Source organism: Azolla caroliniana, unplaced genomic scaffold, assembly GCF_043228905.1.
Source record: "Azolla caroliniana isolate FFs.n. ecotype wild unplaced genomic scaffold, voAzoCaro1.0.p SCAF_1, whole genome shotgun sequence".
Lineage (NCBI taxonomy): Eukaryota > Viridiplantae > Streptophyta > Polypodiopsida > Salviniales > Salviniaceae > Azolla > Azolla caroliniana.
This window is the reverse complement of record NW_028230436.1, coordinates 7,459,967-7,479,656: the sequence shown is the minus strand read 5'-3', so window position 1 is coordinate 7,479,656 and position 19,690 is coordinate 7,459,967. Positions and strand designations below refer to the sequence as shown.

The window sequence follows — 19,690 nt, the reverse complement described above, 5'->3', positions numbered from 1 at the left end:
TTAGGCCAGAGTATGAACGGGGAGCCGGTTTTGGGAGTTGTAATTAGATAAATTATGATAATTATAAGATCGGACGAACGGACCCGGAATTGGTATGTTGATCCGGATCTGGACTAGTTCGTAGCCGGTTGCTGGTTGGTAGCAGTTTGTAACACAGCTGGATACCTATAAAAGGATCCAGAGACGATGTAATTAACAATGGATAATTAATAGAGAAGTGATGTGGCTTTACGTATTGTTTATCTTGTTAATACCGTTCTGTGCTTGATGTGATTATCATATGTGTGTATCGAGTTAATCATTCTAGATAGTAACCGGGAAGGATTGGTTTTGTATTACGGTTTGCACATTCCTTACCGTACCACCCCTTTGGTGAAGTGTTCCAAAGGGACACCTTGTGTTAGTGGCTTTTCCAACCCAATATTAACAACTAATTACCCATTTTAGATATTGGCACTTTTGTTTCACCAATTGGTACCAAAATATATTCCTGAGATTAATCGCCAAGTTGGATATTCCAATCTCCAATGGGGCACACGATCCACCCTGTGTCTTTCAGCCGAGAATCTGAATGTCATGTGTTGGAATCGAGAGATCCATTGTGGCGTACCGTAGAATGTAGGGGTCGAACATGTGGCCCTCAACCAAGCGAGTTCACTAGCTGAGCTATGCATGCCACCAACCTTTTATGGCAGAGCCAACCCGAATGTATGGTTTTGAGTTACGGACACTGAAGCCGGCACACATGTACATTTTCAAAGTTCGGAATACATATGCCATGAATAATACAAGGTAGGATCGCATGTACTTTTAAGGCATGACAACAACCTTACCTGTTGAGCCAACCCAAATGTATGGTTCCGAGCTACGAATAGTGAAGTCGACACACATGTACATTTCCAAAGGTAGGAATACGTATACTATGAATAATACATCGCAGGATCGAAATCTACAGATTACGTATGATGGGATTGATAGTGTTGCGGAGTATCGGTCTCTCTCGGGAGGAGATTACGAGCCGAGCTATCTATCTATCGGCCTCGTCTCATAAGAATTAGCATACATATATGTATTTGTATTGATTGGCCTTTTAAACGCACCCAATGTAGCTAAATTTTAAAAGCACGTGTGAACAGACCCTAACGGGAAGCTGATCACGTGGCCACAGTATATGACAGGCACGTGCTCTCTCTCTCTCTCTCTCTCTCTCTCTCTCAGTTGTCCCTCTGTGTGCGTTGAGATCTCTGTTCGTCTCTTAACCCTAATCTGACATCACCAAGAAGAAGGAACCAGAGAGAATATCCTGAACAGATCTGCATAGTTTTTTGTTGGTTAATTATTATTATCCTTCATGGGTTGCTTATTCTCTTCATCGAGAAACCGTAGATCTTCAGGTCTGGATGAAGATTCAGATTCCATGGCTATGCTTGTGTTTTGGCCTGGTTTAAGGATCCCTTCTGTGGTGCAAATATCTAATGATTCAGAAACAGAGGTCCCTGAACAGATTCTTTTGATCCGATCTCGAGTTCGAACCTCAGCAGATGCCCTTTATGCAGAGATCACAGACAATTCTTCCAAATCAGCTTCGCAGCCAGGTATTTCCCAGTTTCTCATCAATCCAATGTTTTTTGAATCATTATATAACTATATTGTGTATGGATGTTGGTGTATATTTGTATTTACATGTGTGTGTATAGGTGCATGCGTGTAGCTATGTATTTTATGTACGTGTTTGAAGTTCCTGGTTGGAAATGATTAGCTCTAAAAGGAGCAAAATCCAACAGAATTGTAAGAATTTTCTACTAATATCTAAAGATGTCAAATACCTGTAATGGGAATATAATTGACTAAAATACACAAATTTTCTTTCAAATTTATATTTTTTGTATTTTCTCGTGATTTATTTTTATTTCATGCATGAAAAGGTAACTCGAGAGAATAATAAAAAAACTCCCTGAATTCTGATCTGGGAGTTTTCTGGATTGCGATAAAATTCTGAAGAACATTAGTGCATGTGCATTTATGATGCATTTTCCTACGTGAATATACGACTCAGTCATAATTTCAGGTGCAATTGCTAGTCCAAAAATGCCAATGCATTTCTGATTTGGTAAACTAATAAGAAAGTGAATTTGAAAACAATTTTGAAAAGGATATACAAATCTATGAAGGAAAAAGGTACATCATATTTAATGAGCATCACTATTTTGTTGATCTGTGAATTGCACATGATTGAGAGAGTTTCAACGATATCAATGACACTACTGTAACTGCTGCAATTGTTTGCGTGAGTTTAATTCTCTCATGATAGGAGACTACTGCTCTTGTCTCTATGCAGTACAAAACGTAGCGAGTCTTCTGTGGTGTCTATGCTTGGATTCATGAATTTTCTTTGTTACTTTGATGAGTTAAATACGTCAAACTCAATGCATAAGAAAATTCTGTTTATGTGTTATTAACATATGTAAACTGGGGTTCATTTTAATAAGGTGATATAGTGTATGTATTTGTTTGATCTAATATACAACCTTTTACATCTAAATTGTTACAGCTGGAACAACAGTCACGAATCTTCAGCAAACATTGGAAGAATATCTACCTTTATTCCTTGGTTGGGTAAAAGGTGTTTCCTATAACTGAAATTCTTATTTAGCAGCTAGTAAAAAAATTCTCTCCTAAACGTTTACTTCTCCTTGTAGGAGATGGGTCAACAGCTAGAGTAAAATTTGCGTGGAAGAATAAAGAGGATGCAGAACAGGTGTGGGGCTTGGATTTGCAGATTTTTGAATGCATTTTTTCCCTCATCTATCTTAAACTAAAATTGATCCCTAGGAGGTTCACTGTAGCATTCACATATGAGCATGCATGGAAGTTCATAATGGTCTGGTTTAAAAAATGCCAATACAAATTTACGATAATGTCACAAATATTTATATATTTTCCAAAATGTCACTGTTTTGTATGGCATACGTGAATCAAGCAGGTGAGTTTTTTTCTGCCCAAAAATATCTAACCATAGCTAGGCCAGCCAGCAGAAAGCAGAGGTCAATAATTAATCCAAAGTGCACTAATTATTTTTTAATTAATTTAGTTGTTGCTTCCACTTATTCCAGATTTATCTAATGTGCAACAAATTAATCGAAATTAAAGGATGAATCTGCAATTCTATTCATTAAATTTTTTCTATCAAGCAATGTACCACGAAATACTCTGCAGTAGTTAACCTACTTGCAACTAATGAATGAACATTAATTAACCCATATACACTAACAAGTAGGTTAAATTAAGCAGCACATGGTAAGAACTCAATTAGTAAAGCAAAATAAGTGACATTCTGGCAAACACATATATGTAAAGATTTCTGGAAATTTGGGTAAAGACATTGGCATTATTTTTAAAAATTTGATTGTTATCAGATTTTATTTTGTCGTTAAGGGGTGGCAATCAAATCAGCCTGAACTACTCATTAAAAGTGAAGGATATATATAAAAAACTAATAAGATCACAAATAGCACATGAAACATGGTTGTTAATGTTCTTATTCCTAAGTGAACCCCCATGAAGTAGACTTAGACTTTTGGCATATCATATGCCATATCCTTAGAAAAGCATGAGTAATTAAATTTTACATTACAAGACCTGGAATGTGAGAACCATGGAGTCTGAAGAGCATAGCGTTTGAAGATGTGCTTATATGTAGAGATCATAGGATCTACTTTACAGACATTTATTTCAACCTCCTTCAGAGTATCTATGTAAAACTAATGTCAGTAATGCTCGTGTCTGCTCCAATAGTCTCCTAAACTGTTAATGACCTAGATTACTCTAGTCTGATGCAGATTACATCTTGAAGGGGGTTTAGGTTGAGAGAGGGAGCTGGTTTTATCACAAAAGTAGACATCTAAGGTCCCCACCACATCTGATTCGTTAAGATATATGAGAAATGCAGAAAAGATACAAACAGGAAATCAAAGATAGGGAGGCGAGATTCATGTCAGGTCCAGCAGCTTTTATTGCAATAGTCTTTGGCCTCAAATCTCATGTATTACATCCTCCAAGATCTGTCTTTGGATAGAAGTAGTCACTTCTCTCATCATGATGAATTCCTGGTTTGTTTCAGATTAGCTGTTACTTTCCAGTTGTAGCTTGAGTTTATTTATGATGTCCAGAGGACAAATGCACTGCATCAGGTTTGGTCTCATAGACAATTTATTTCGTTTACTCCATTTCTCTCTCAATTTGTAAGTGTGTGACATTCAGGTCTTGTAAATGCATGCTGCCATTGACTTTAATACATATTCTGTATGCAGGAAACAATGATTTCAGACAATTATTATGAAGTACTTTCAGTGCTTCATAGCATGGCTGTTCTTGAATTAATGAGAGCTAATGCACTACTGTCAATAAAAACTACTGAAAATGATGTATACGAAGTGGTAAACCCCGTAGGTATAAGGTAGCCGGACTCATTATTTTGATTTACTATGTACATTGCATGACTGTCTCTTTTGTTTCTTGAAGATGCATATAATCACTATCAATCTTGAGCTTGAGGATGGATAATTTTTATTAATTTTTCCAGATAGAAGGAAGCAGGCTATTGATGTGTTTCTGAAAGCTGCTGGAATTTTGGAATGTGCTGTAAAGGTTGTTATGCCAAAGCTGTCCCAGGAATCAAAGTGAGAACTTATCCCGGACTTGGGTGTAGTTTAGTTTACAGCATGGGGTTAGCCATTTTTGTATTGAGTCTGTTTGCGGTATATTTTAGTATGAAGAATGCAGGATTACTAGTATTGATTTCCTACCAGTGCATGTAATGGTAAACTGTATCTAGTTTTGATCAAATCTCTGATGTCCCCAATGCAATGAGTCTCCTTCCAAGCACTAGTTTTAAATCCTGCATTATGCCCTGCTATATGGGTTTGTGTAACATTAGTTGATAATATGCACAGATGTTAAAGTTAACTTTCACTTGCATGGTAGGGAAAATCTTCCAGCGGATTTGGCAGAAGATGTTCTTGATGCACTGTCAATGCAAGCTCTTGGACAGGCTAGTAGCTAATTATTCAGCTATGATACATATACTGCCAACTTTGGCACCCATTAACCATGCATAAAAGCCTTCTTTGATATCAGTGTGTAGAGATTCAGCTAGGACTGGCGGTTGATAATATGAAGGCGACACTTGCTGTGAAACGCCGGTTAGCCTGTGAGCAAGTCAAGTATTGGCAAAAGGTTTACACCTAACTGTATGCCTTCATGAATTTTGAATTAAATTCCTGCAATAAACAGTGTCAGTTCTCAAACTCAAGTTCCCCTGCAATAGGCACATGAAAATATTGAACAGGCTCATGTAGGAGGTGGTTGGGGAGGGAAACATCGACTTTATCTGAATTGGAAGCTTGCTGAGGCCAAGGTGAGAATTATGTTCATTGTGATTTTCTTTGTTGGAAGGCATGAAGGTGTCACAAATGACATTGATATTTGAAATATTAGAGAGGAATCAAATTGTAGAAATCAGGTGGGGATGGATCTTATGTTATATTGAGATGAGCTTACCTCAGCATAGATCCTCCTGAAAATGCATCATATGTAACCAGACTTGCTCATATTCCAACAAATTGACTGGTATATAAGGAGACACATTATAGAGATCTGGTGGATATGGATCACATTGGTAAGTAGGTCGGTTTGGATTATCCAACGAGAACTGAAACCTTAGCCAATTTCCCCTTATTTAAGGATCTTCATATAAACTCTCCTTCTATTTTCTTAGGAGGCCCAAAAAAGTATAAATCATGATTAGAATACAATACAAAGTAAATAATTCAGGAGCTGAACTGAGAAAAAACTTCCTTATATTGAATCTGTAGAATTTTGCTTATAGTTGAGGTAATGCACTCTGGTCCAAGGAGAACCAAGCAAGAACATCTTACATGATACAAAAGGAAGGGATGTATGCTGCAGGTATAGCCTTATGAACCACTTCTAAAGGCTAATTTCAATCGATTTAAGGTTAGGATAAGTGGAAAACTGTTATCTTAAGACTGTGGACAAATCATAGGAACTTGAGACACGTGAGAACACATTGCAGTCTGGAACCCTAAGGAGTTCCACTATATAAAAGGAAATTAGAACAATTAGAATTTTGTGTAGTGGTTGAAGTAATGCTCTGGTCCAAGGAGGACTGTGTGAAAACATGTGATACAAAAGGGCACAGGTTATGGGGATAGCCTGATGAACAAATTCTAAAGGCTAATTTCAATGGATTTAAAGGTAGGGTAAGTGGGAAACGGGTTATCCTAGGACTTGGGACATGTGAGAACTCATCACAATTTGGGAACTTACGGATTTCAGCTATATAAAGTGGACTAACTACCTCCTTTGAGATGGCTCCTTGAGATGCTAAGACAGTTGGTAAGGCAAAGCTCACCTATTTCTGATCCATCATTGGCTAACAACTAAGGTTTAATACAAGGCCATATTCAGTGGTATGGGAACCAATGGGATTTTGTATTTTTCTTTTGTCTTCTGCTTAGGGTTGGTTGGTGTGGTTAAGCATCGTTAAATCCATTATTTTTCCTTTAATCTTTGAATTCTTTGCTTATTATCAGTATTGATCATAATAAGGTATAAAACCACGGGCTGAAGAGGTAGAGACAATGTAATTGTCATCAAACCCTTACTATTCTTCTTTGCAGGCTTCTGCATTTTATTTCCATGCTCTCATTTTGGATGAAGGAAGTGAAGAAGGCACACATGCTAAAGCTGTCCTTTGCCTTAAGACCGCGGATACATGCCTACAAGAGAGTAAAAAACTCTGTGCAATTTTCTGCATAGAGACTCCAGCAACAAGGTTGCAATTTCTTTGCTGCATGCAAATTAAAGTTAATAAATAAATGAAGGATGCACACCAGAGTGAGGTTTTGCTTATACATATTCTCCTATTGGCAGGACACATCCTTTGTGGGGTGCTATGAAATATTTATCAGAGAAGGTTCCACGGGATTATGCAAGCAAAGTGAGAATTCAGAAAGAGATGTACAGCCAGGAAAGGTGATCATCGTTAACAAGTTTATTTTTTGTGTATTTGAGTGATTAAGGGCATTGGGTATGCAAATTCTTGATGGACATTACTTAACAAGCAGGATCCCAGATCAAGTTCCAGAGCTGCCTGATTTTCCCTTGTCGCTAATTCCTGATGAATTTTCTTTGCCTGAAGTTGGTCAACAGGAGTGAATACACGTTTTTCAGTTGAAACAAAGCCATCGCCCAACCTTGCAGAGAGAGTACCATCTGCCATAGTGAAAAAAATGCAAGCTCTTACCTAGTACTAAGGCCTCAATATATGCTGTCATTGATGGATCAGCATTTGCGAGTACAAACTGTAGCATATATGCTATGAACGAAAAGGAGAGGTTTATAGTATTCATAGGTGAGTATAGTAGTACTAAATCATGGCGTTGAGAGTGTAATACAAATATCATGGTGTGGGTGATGTCTCTTGTAGGTAGTTTGTTCATGGTGAGCACATTAGTGTTCTGCTAATTTTGCAGTTGTATTCATTGCTGATATTTTTTTATTGCTTCCAATGTTGGGATCCAACTTCCCCTTGTATGCGTTGTAGATAACTTATCTTTGGAATATAGTGAGCATGCATACTTTTAATCAGAAATTCGCAGTCTCTAAATATGATATCATTTCTGTGTGGTGGTTTTTATGTATGGTGATCGTCTTGGTCAGATACTAGTTACCTAGGCTTTATTTTATATTGATTGTGAAATACATTAATGTATCTGTGTCACTTCACAATTCTGGACAATCGAAGGATAGATATTCTTTTGAGCTTATTCAGGGTTTCTTTGGTTCTTGATCTATAATTTCTAGAAACTGTTGAATTGGAATTTCGTAAGAGGGTGCAGAGTTATTAATCTTTAATGAACAGCCACATGTTTAGGCTTATAGTACTATTAGTACTATTTGGTATACTATAAACTTGTATGTAATGTACAATGAACAATAAACGATTGAGATGGATTATATTATCACAGATCTTGCATAAAAAGTAAAGAGTGGTGATACAATATTTGAGAGAAGGCATGTGCTCGTCTTGCACAAATATTGGAAGTATTGGAAGAGGGTGCAGACTTATTAATCTTTAATGAACAACCCCATCTTTAGGCTTGTAGTACTATTTGGTATACTATAAACTTTTATGTAATCTATAGTGAACAATGAACCATTGAGATGGATTATTTTATCGCAGAGATCTTGCACAAAAAGTAAAGACTGGTGATAAAATATTGAGAGAGGGCATCTGCTTGTCTTGCACAAATATTGGAAGATAAAGCAACTAAAACCTAGAAAACTATGTTACATGGACATTTATCTCAATGCAGTTCACTAAGGATAAAATATCTGCATTAGATTGTATCATGTCTGAATTTCTAAATAACTGTATTTTGAGTTTCTTAATTCAAACTATTGCCTAGAGATCATCCACTACTCTTAATCTTTAGTCTGCTCTGTATATGACTTCATTACAATGGTAGGGGGCTAAAATCAAAGGGGTGTAAGAGCTGTTTGGCCAGTTTAACTAAATAGTCTGCAAGAGAAATTCAAAAACTCTAAACATGCATTTTGCCATTTCACATTAGAATACTAGTTCACAAATGTTCATTTACATTTGGTCACAAACTTGGCAAGACACCAATCACTACCTAGATAGCCGCTTTGTAAAGAATCTAAACACTATGTTGTTATGCTTGATAAGTTGGACGTTGATATCATGCCTTATTTATGTACACCATTTTTCATATATTTTAACCTATCAATCCAAAAATGAAATAATAATTACAATGCTCAACCTTTCAGCTGGGCCAAAGAGGATGTGAATACAACCTACATTTTCTAAAGGTGTGTGTGATTTACAAAGACTTGAACGCTTAGCATGCTTTCTTGTTGATTACTGATGGTTACCAAATTTGGTCTTGAAAACCAAAGCATTTGGAAAGATACCAGGGATTCAAATCACAGCTATAGATAACAATATGTTCAACACTACTGTGCCATATCTTTATAGACTGAGGTGAGGATAGGGGTGACTAGTATTCAATTTTCGATAGAATAGCCTGCCTCAACTTTTCTATGAATGTATAATTTTGTAAAGAATAAAGCATAAGTTCATATGGAGCTCAAGCTCATTATAGGCTAGATGTGAGGAGCATTCAATTTTCTATACAATAGATTTATTAAACTTTTCTATAACTGTATAATTTTGTGGTGGATGGATAATGAGTTCATATGAGCTCAAGCTTTTGAGAAAAAAGCATCTATCGGAAGGCATTTGGAAGATTCTTTCAATTCCTCAGCCTTATGCATACGCCCTTTTTTGGGGGCCAACTCTTTGTTCGTCTTTAAGCTGCATTAGGGAAAAAACAATACGCAACATAAGCCACCAAGTTGCAAACACACACTATACTGATCTAGTATATTTAATTTTACCTATGAAGTCTTTTGCTTTTTTGGAAGCTCTTAGGAAGCTCCATGGAGTGATCACTACTCGAATATTTTTGCTGCAGCATTTCAGCAAAATGAAAATCCATATGCTCTTGCCTCTCAGAAGTGAAGTAAGAAGGAATTTCTAGTTTGCAGACTGAGCAGTGGTCGTCAATCCATGTAACTGAACTCAGAAACCTACAATTCTCAAATTCTAATGATGCTTTCCACGAAGTCATGGTGTCAGAAAAGTCTAACCTAGATGAAGTTGCTATTTCATCAATCTCATTGGCTGAAACACACAAATTAGAAGCTGAGCTCGATGGTGTGTCAAAAGGTTGTAGCAAATTTTCAGTGTTTAGAAAAGGTGAAGTGCTACACATTGTTTCATCTATGTTGGTATTGGTAATTTCCATGTTCGTATTTAAGCTGCATTAGGTAAAAAACAATACGCAACATAAGCCACCAAGTTACAAACACACTATACTGATCTAGTATATTTAATTTTACCTAAGTCTTTTGCTTTTTTGGAAGCTCTTAGGAAGCTCCATCAAGTGATCACTACTCGAATATGTTTGCTGCAGCATTTCAGCAACATGAAAATCCATATGCTCTTGCCTCTCAGAAGTGAAGTCAGATGGAATTTCTAGTTTGCAAATTGAGCAGTGGTCGTCAGTCCATGTAACAGAACTCAGAAACCTACAATTCTCAAATTCTGATGATGCTTTCCATGAAGTCATGGTGTCAGAAAAGTCTAACCTAGATGAAGTTGCTATTTCATCAATCTCATTGGCTGAAACACACAAATTAGAAGCTGAGCTCGATGGTGTGTCAAAAGGTTGTAGCACATTTTCAGTGTTTAGAGAAGGTAAAGTGCTACACATAGTTTCATCTATGTTGGTATTGGTAATTTCCATATCTGTTTTCTGCGTAGGGTCTTCGTCCTCACAGTACGTTTTGATACCACAGACTGGTTTAATAAAGAAGTCTGCCAAAGTCCTTTGATTAGGGTCAATTGATTCACCATGAAACTGAGATATACGGAGACCTATCATCCATTTGAAGCTGGTTAGTTTCCCATTTTCTCTATTTTATTTATTTTTATTTTTATTTTTACTTTCGATGAATGGGTAAATACCCTATTTTTGTTGTAAACCAATTGTATCATGGGCCAATTTTGTTCTTAGAAGATGTTAATATATCTTTCTTTCTTTCTATATCCAAGCACAAATACAGAACGAAACCATCTCATTAAACTATCTATTTCAATATTGCATTTATATTTATATCCATTACATCATTACCCATCAACCTCAACGATATAGGTAGCTCTGCTTTCAAAAGCTTTGTAGCATGAAACATTACGTCTTCTTTCTTGTGGACAAGGAAGGGCAATGATACAGATCTTGTCCGAACCTGCAAAAATACATGGTACCTTCAGAGCCAAAATACAGGTACAAGGAACATGGATAACATTTTATGCTGCAAATAAATGACATTTTATTAAGCCAGTGGAGGTAATGGATTCCTTGTCAGCATTCCAAGTTTGAGAGTGAGAGAAGTGCCGAGTGACCATGAGATGAATATGAGTCTAGAGTGATTCACAGATTTGTGACACTATTTTTTGTAACTTATTACAATGTTAGTATGTTACTTCATCAGTCATCATTTATTATAAATTGAATTCACCAATATTTGTGAGCATAATTTGTCTCATAGGCAGATTTCTGCCTCTAGTAGACGCTACCATAATTTTCTTTCATTTTTTCTCATTCTCTCTCCCTGTTCCTCTCCCAGTTGAGGTTTGTGGAGGTTTTTCAGCAACCTCCTGCAATGAAATAGAGAATACACAAAAAAAGGGTTAAGGACACAACCCTATAATCCATAATGCTTCTAGAAACTGGACAAAGGTCAATAGAGTTTTATGCCCTTTGAAGAGTGCACAAGTATATACTGAAAGTAAGGGCAATGCTCCAGAATTGTGTCACCAATGTCGAATGGGAAATTGGATGCTTACCGCAAAAAATCACAAAAAATTTCTTCATCCATTAATCAAGTGCATAAAAAACGTTCAGGACAACAATGGCATGTTGAAGAATATCTGAGTGCACATAAAGGAAAAGAAAGGGACATACGAACCTGAGTCCATGTTTAATCACTCAAATTGAATATTAAATATTGGGAAAATTATCAAGGACAGTTGGTCAATGCTGAATCAACTGAGCTGTGGTATCGCATTGATTGGGCCATGTCTAGAAATATTGAAAATAGAAACCATGATAGGCTGGATATTGAGCAAGAAAAGAGAACACGTGATGTATGTTGGCTCAACATAGTGGAAACAGAGAAGCTGTTGCTTTAGAATGCCTCAACATAGTGAACACATCAGGTAGAGTTTTCAGGAATCCCCGTAAGGTTGCACTAGCTTTCAAGAACTCATAAAAGGATGAAACAACAGAACCAAACTCATGGAAGTTCAAACAGTGAAATTAGAAAACAAGCTTAGTTCTTCATTTCAGGTTTTATTTTTTTCTTTTTACTATTTTAAAATCTCCCATCTAAACGCATTTCGGAGTGTTTTTAGTCATAGTTACTTCTATGGTTCATGTTTACCCCGGATGTTAATATATCATCATTATCACTCTGAATTTTCATAATTTTTTGCATCAGTCTTCTCATCTCACAGTGCATGATCCTCTTTACTGCTTTGAACATGATAAATAAGGTACATGATTTTTTACTTTACCTCAAAGTTTGTTGTCTTGAGCTTCAATGTCAATGTACGACCTTGCAGACCTTCAAGTGCCATGTCTTTTGAGAGACTTTCTGCAAGCTCTTCTGTATTACATAAAAACAACAGATCACATTGATAGATCTGATGACAATAACCTTATATGAACTAAAGGTTAAGTAGGATGAAGTGTTAAAAGTACATAAATGAATCTCTACTGTACATGAGATTAATTTGCAAGAGTAAAAGGAAAATACTATCTAGAGCTCGTGATTTTTGTTTACAAAACTCGACAATAAGATAGTGGAGGGGATTCTGATAATTTATCACTTACAAAACTATCAAGCGTTTTGGATTTGGAAATTTGCCTAAGCAACTACCAAGCCTGCAGCCCCTCCTTTATGTCTGTTTTGAGCATCCTTTGTTGTTGCGCTGCTAAGTTGTCATTCTTATCCAAATCCTTACAGAATTGTTCTTGGACTTGGTGAATTAGTTCCCACAGATTTTGGAGACTGACTATAGCCATTAGCCAGTTCCCTAAAGTCCCAGATGAACCCAAATTCGGAGTTGTATCTTTTGAGGAAACGTCTATGTTGTGGATTTACCATAGCATAGACCTGCTATTTCTCTCTCAAGTTTTCTTCCATTTCGTAGTTTGGTGCAATCCAATTCGAACACTTTCTGCGGTGATGATGGTGATTTCTTTTATGCTTTCTTAACAGTAGCACATCGATATGGTTTTTCAAATCTCTACCAAAAGAAATTTGGTGCAAGTTATAATTGAATAGTGCATTCCTTGGAGCCTAAGCAATTTAGATTTGTGTAATGAATGGTGATGCAGCATGCAATATGGAATAAGACGGCTCGTAAGTCTACTTTCAAGTCTACACTCAAAAGACTCGATGCCCTTTCTTTCAGCTTATCAGAGCTATGACTTAAAGAGCTTCTTGGTGCAATGCCTGAAGTTCTCTCTCCAGGCATAAAGGTTGTGCACTATTGTTTTCTTCTGCATGAAAAATCTTATCATGTCCAGAAATTTGGGTATTTCAATCAGCTCTCTATTGCATGTCAGCAAATGTGGCCACACATTATGGTAGCATCTGTGGCTTTGGGCATTATGTACGGAATGAGAAGTTTTTATAGAAAAAGAATGAAAAAACAGTAAAATCTATCAGAAAAAAGAGGAGAGATGGGGAGTAGGGATCATACATATCCTTGGAAATTACTTATGCAGATGACAAAATGTGGTTCATAATATCAACACAGGAACACAACTCTGATATAAGTTTGATGCTATATATTCACATTACTTTATAGAGCAGAGATACCTAATTTTGCAAATAGCTTTTCCTCACTGCTGATCGCAGAAAAGGTGCGCTCGCAACTCAAGCTCTTCCGTGATTCCTCCAGAGGGGTATCAGATCCTCCAATGCCCAAACCCACGGACATCAAGAAGTCTGTAGTGCACAGCCTTATCAAGAAATTTAGTGTTGGGAAAATATTTCAAATATGATTCTGAGGTTGTTGTCCAACCAATTACCATCTATCATCTTTCTCCAATTCTTAATTGATTAGATATACTATGAATATGTACATGCTAAGTATAGATTCCAACCCAAACAAGTTTGAAGTATGTGTGAAGTAATCAAATACACCTGATGATATAGAAGAAAATAGAGCTACAATGAGGGCTCTTTGCTTTAATAAATCTTCACACACATAGACACTGCAGATTTCTTTCAATAACCGTTCCATTACTTTGCCTATGCCACTTACCTGCCAGCAAGAAGTTCAAATCTTATATAGCATTCTTAAAAGATAACACATATTGAAATAGGATAACAACTGCACTTTTCTTATGGGTAGTGTTGACACAAATGCCATGACTGCTGCCCTTTGATTGGGAACTACATACTGCCCATTTGGTTTATTGATATCAGAGCACACCTGTACTCAAAAGACATGTTAATAAACAATAATTCAGTAATCAAAATATAGTATAGATTGGAGGCAAAGAATATTTTCCCAAAAATGATTGAGCTACGAAACCCCTCTTAAACTCCAAAAAACGAGCACTACAGTTGCTAGAGAGAAATATTAAACCGAATTTCTATCTCCTCCAGTTCAGCTTTTACGGCAGAATTTTGAGTCTTTTAGTCTCATAGCTAATTTTAGTTCCAACCCCCCGGATCTATATGAACTGCATTCTTTTCTTGTACCCCACACAAATCTTCCTTAGGTATCTTTCACTGGATTCTCATTAATGATGGTATCTTCTTGACCAATGTCAAAATAAGAATGAAAAAATAGACAAAAATAAATAATAGATAGATCCAACACACTTGCATGCAAGCTGCAAATGCCAATCTTTACAGCTTGGCAAGTATAAGATAATTGGATTTCTTCATGCATAGTATGGTCAATCTTATGAAATCTCTATTTGCATTGTCAGAGGAGTGAGAAATGTAAAGCACAAAAACATTGATATATACGATTCCATTTCAAATACTATCAATCTGATACCTTTGGCATGAGAAAATACCTTAGCAATCATGCGATTGGGCCCCACCCCAGCACTGCATGTTAATCCTGTTTGCTCTCGTACACGGGTCCGAAGTTCCTCTGCTAACTTGAGATGAATGTGTCAGTCTGCACATTGAATATTTATAGGATGTATTAGTAGAAAATTTCTATCACGCACTTACTGCTTCGGAAGTCATATTGCGTTGCATGCATTGCTCAGTAATATCCAAGTATGCCTCATCTAAGCTCCTTGCAACAAAATGAGGATCGTATTGACGAAAAACTGTCATAATCCAAATTTAATAAACAGAGGAGATTGTCACTATCCCCACGAAAATGCATGAAAATCTATAACAACAATGGAAGTAGGCCACCATTCACATAATTAATAAAAAAATTTAATTTCTTCATGATGATGATGATGTTGACAAGTTACAACAATAACAGTTAAGCATCAAAGCTTCTTAATTTTCCTCCTCAGTAACTAAATGGTGACAATACCTTGGCGCACTTTCTCACTATACTCTGTATATCTTTCAAAATTTGGAGAAACAAATGTCAAGTCTGGGCACAATTTACAAGCAATGAAGCCTGGCATAGCTGCCCGGATACCAAATTTGCGAGCCTATACACAGAACATACAAATGTCCATGAATGTGCTTACTAGTTGGGCCCAAGAATTAAATCAGATAATTTACCACCCAAATTCAATTGAATCAGATCTAAGACCTCATAATTTGCTGTACATATCATTGACATCCCTCCTACAGCCATTGGTTTGGCAGCAAGAGATGGATCTTCTAGTGTTTCAACAGCAGCATAGAATGCATCAAGATCCACATGCATCCAAATACGGGAGAGGTTCCTTTCAGCCTCCAAAGCAGTAATTTTCATATCTGCAGCCTACATTAACCAAAATACAACAATGTGGTTAACTGAAACTAAGCAGATATGCTGAAATTTTGAGATGGGAAAGCAATCCCGCAGGCCAAAAATTTAAGAGACAGCTTTGACTTAACAATTTGACAATTCACTACTAGAACATTTCTGTTTTACACACCTATAAATTGAAAAGGCAAGGCTTGTAAAAGTTTATATGCATGTTGAATATGATGAAGAAATGACTGGCAATCCAATTTCCAAATATTAAACATCCAGCCAATAAGTACAAATTGGAAATCGCAAGTGACAAGGACACTTGCAAATTTTGTTCCTAAACCCCACCCAACTATATATCTATATTCTAAATATCCAACCATGAGCACACAATGTGAACAAAATGTGTTAAGATTATTTGCATTTTAAGCTTAGAACAAGACCTATATGTTTACAATTCCAATTTGTTTATATGGCTAGTCCTTTATGACAATCTAACTTCCAAATGGTAACATTCAAAACGAATATGAATGAGAAACTGAGAATGCCAAACCAAACACATTTACCCAATCATATGTGTATCATGTATTCTAAATCTCCAAGCATATGAGCACATGAGCACACTATTTGAACAAAGGTGTCAACTGCATTTGCATGCTGGAGCTTGGAAGAAGATTGATCATACTCCTCAGATATGTATATTTATATTTACAATATGTTTAGTAACCACCTTCTTGTAGTTTACAAGTTCACCTTCCGTTAAAAGAGCAGCTTGCGCTTCCATGTGTTTAATGCGTTGCAATATTATGGCTTCTTTTCTCTGTTCATGTTCAAAGTATTTTGACCCTTTGGTCATCTCATAAACCACCTTCTGAACTTTCTCTTTGTCCACTCCATCCATTCCTGCATTTCGAGCATATTGCAGAATAATGCAAGAAAATTACTGAGAAGTATTAAGATTTCTTTTACCATACTATCGAGATTTATGACTCTCTTATATAGTTTAAGAATTCTAGCAAGCAATTAGTAGATTGTTAAATAAAGCTTTTTAGATAAGGAAATATAAAAAACACATAGTCATGAAGAAAGCTTTCAAAGTGCTGAGGATTAGATAAAAAGAAAGTTATATTAACTCCTGGTGAAGACCAAATCAGTTTAGAAAGAAAAAAGTAACATATATTAGTATCTACAAAAGACCTATAGCACCTGATAAAGATGACAACTATTTATGTTAATTTTTCAATGTCAGTAATGAAACAAAATGGCTTCCTACCCTGTTTCCCTTCATGAAATTGTTATCACAAATAACCAACAATCAGATTTGGTGGCTGATCATTGAACCTGAAATTGCTGCCAATTGAAAGCGGAAGTCATGTGTTGATCCAATATGGAAAGTTCAGTGATACATGAAGGGTGTCTCGGATGCCATCTGATGCTCCCAGATCCATGCTCCTATTCACAACATCTACAACAAAGACCAATGGTCTCTAGCCATTGTGACTCCTCTCAGTCTTAAATCCACTTTGGGTGGAAGGTTTTTTTGTACATTATGAGGATCATCCCTAGTAGTATCCATGTAGAAGAAATCTGTAAAAGTTCTCTGCTGAGGCGCATTTGTGAGTATGACTTCTCCCTCAAGAAAGTTCCCTCTATGTCTCTTTATCTCTAGATATAAGAGAGATAAGTATCTTTGACTATTGTACTCCCTTGCCCCACAGAGAGGTCGGATTCCTTCTCGAAACAGAGATTAATAACTTCTTCTGATCTCATAATAGACTGAGCAATGCAATGACATACCTAAACTAAGGTCTGCATATGTGGTCTTCATTTTTCTCCCTTTTTTTATTCTTTGGGGAGCTGATATAGATTCACATTGACAAATGTAAGAATACTATTTCTATCCAATAGATAAGGTGCAGGGCAGTTCGTTTGACACTTGAATGTCACCTTTCAAAAATAAATTATGCTATTTCGATGTCGTCCATCTAGATTGAGATATGGCTCCTCCCCAAATTTCTACTTGATAAACCAAAATTGAATTCCAGCTTTCATCTCTATCACCGTCTATTCCATGCTATTGCTGGTCCGTTCAGCCTTTAACATGTTCATATACATGCACTTTACCCATTATTTTCTGGTGCATCAATGCTCAAATAGTTGAAAGGGATCATTATTCCAACGTTTTCACCCTTGCAGGTGAATCATGTGTAGGCCTTTGGCTGCTCAGTTTCTTACTATCATGACTTTTGTGTTTCTAACAAAACCACTTGTTTTGCAAAAAGTTTAAATAACATATAGGAAGAGAATGTACTTCAGGTGAAATTATCACATCAGCAGCAGCATAAAGAGAAGCATAATATGATCTTTTCCTTAAGTTGATCCCAGAATCTGTTCATCCTTTGGTAAGTGTGCTCAAATTTTCGCCTGTAGATAATTTACAATGTGTGAATGCGTGGTTTCGGTTTGGGGCTCTAAGAAAGCCATTTTCTAGCTACTATCACCAAGAGATTGATTGTACTATATAGATTGAGGTATTGGCTTCAAAATGCCAATCACAATTGAGTTAATAACCGTGATTGAATTATTTCTCCCATGCATTATATTTTCTTTTAAATGGGAGTTGATACATATATCAGTCTCATTTTGTTTCGCCTTCGTTTGTAAGAAATCTAGGAAATAATATAGATCTCGGTGCATGTTCAGTATTGGTTTTGATGGTTGCCAGTAGTTTCACTTTTCCCTGATTAAATCCATGGTTTTTATTCTTCCTTTCTAAATTTCTATGGCTTCCAAAAAAATGTTAGAAAATATAATTGATTTAATAGACTCAATAGAATTGTATTTCTAATTTGTTCGTTGATTTTTCCATGTTCCATATTGACAAACGTCTTCTGAAACTAGTCACAATGGCCTTGTAACTGAATCTATGGCTCCCAAAGAGGATGTGAAGCTCTTATTTAAAAAACGTGAATTTGAATAGAATTGTATCGATTAATTTCCTCATTGATTAATGTATGTTCGAGATTAGAACAATTCTATTCAGTCTTATTAAATCGATTATATTTTTTAACATGTTTTTGGAGTCTATAGAAATTCGAAAAGGAACAATAAAAACCATGTATTCAGCCAGAAAGAAGGACAACTACTTCCAAGTATTTCCTCAACAAGTAGGTTGTTCCTAAGCTTAATCTCCAAAAACATGCTGAACACAGCAGCATATAATCCTAGCATACAAAGAAACAAGAATGAAGAGTCCCATTTTGTCTCTTCAGATCTTGTTTAACATTTTTTTTTTTCAAAAGAAAAGTGCGGCTCTTCTTCTTCTTCGTCTTACCTGCTTTAGCATTGGTGAAGACAGTATGATAAGATTGCCATGGGCGCTCGGAATCCATCCTTCCTCGTCTTTGGTCTACTTCCTCTTCCAAAACTAAATTCTTTCACGACAGAGAGAAATCCATGAACTTATTCGTTACTCATGATCTCGGTTCCTTAATGAAAATGGGGACAATTTCGATCTAAAAAACAAAGCAAAAGCAAACCTCCAGAAAATGCCCTTCCATTTTGAATCTTTATTTTGGGGGGAGGAGAGGGATTTAGACCTCCCTCCATCTCCAAATTTGGCGACTTACTATTTTTAGCAAGCTACTGCCGCAATTCTATAAGGGCCCTTTGGCACCATACATGAGACCCCGAGAGCTCATCCGGTGGCATGAGATCTCCGATTACATCGCAAATCAACGCTTGTGGGGATTAAACCCGCCTTCCAATCGATAGCCAAAAACAAAAAAAGGAGAGGCAATCGTGTAAATTTATTATTAACCGTCAACCAATCCCCCGAGTTGCTTGTCCTTTTCAGACGTTGCAAACAAACTCCGTTGGCCGATAAGTTCGAGTCTTCGTGTCAATTTTAGTAATGCATTGTGTAACCCAAATCTAGTAATTCTATTCGACTTCCACAAGATTGTTGTTATGGGCATAGCCTTAAGGGCCAATTATATAGCGAATTGTAACGTGTTAAGAAGGTGCGATACTTGGGAAACTAGTTAGTTATCCTAGGAACTA

At 36.4% G+C, this 19,690-nt stretch overlaps 2 protein-coding genes across 3 annotated transcripts; one reads left to right on the top strand and one right to left on the bottom strand.

Moving 5' to 3' along the window:
* The first annotated feature begins 1,203 nt into the window (after positions 1–1,203).
* Positions 1,204–7,675, top strand: LOC147868741 (uncharacterized). The gene is made up of 11 exons (XM_087323013.1): positions 1,204–1,595; positions 2,552–2,623; positions 2,700–2,758; positions 4,311–4,449; positions 4,583–4,679; positions 4,984–5,050; positions 5,137–5,235; positions 5,327–5,416; positions 6,702–6,856; positions 6,955–7,056; positions 7,149–7,675. The coding sequence occupies exons 1-11, from the start codon at positions 1,352–1,354 to the stop codon at positions 7,237–7,239; spliced, it is 1,215 nt and encodes a 404-aa protein (XP_087179139.1). The 5' UTR covers positions 1,204–1,351; the 3' UTR covers positions 7,240–7,675.
* A 1,440-nt stretch (positions 7,676–9,115) lies between these two features.
* On the bottom strand, positions 9,116–19,134 carry LOC147868740 (DNA/RNA polymerases superfamily protein). Of its 2 annotated transcripts, XM_087322995.1 has the most exons (14): positions 18,963–19,134; positions 16,359–16,531; positions 15,482–15,655; positions 15,254–15,377; positions 14,935–15,035; positions 14,772–14,858; positions 14,081–14,176; positions 13,885–14,005; positions 13,558–13,686; positions 12,245–12,336; positions 10,803–10,914; positions 10,009–10,546; positions 9,505–9,927; positions 9,116–9,421 (listed from the first exon to the last, which is right to left on the bottom strand). In XM_087322995.1, the coding sequence occupies exons 1-14, from the start codon at positions 19,018–19,020 to the stop codon at positions 9,310–9,312; spliced, it is 2,340 nt and encodes a 779-aa protein (XP_087179121.1). In that variant the 5' UTR covers positions 19,021–19,134; the 3' UTR covers positions 9,116–9,309. The 2 variants fall into 2 exon arrangements, with proteins under 2 accessions (XP_087179121.1, XP_087179127.1); XM_087323001.1 differs by lacking the exons at positions 9,116–9,421; positions 9,505–9,927 and having other exon boundaries at positions 10,243–10,546; positions 10,795–10,914.
* Between the last annotated feature and the right edge of the window lie 556 nt (positions 19,135–19,690).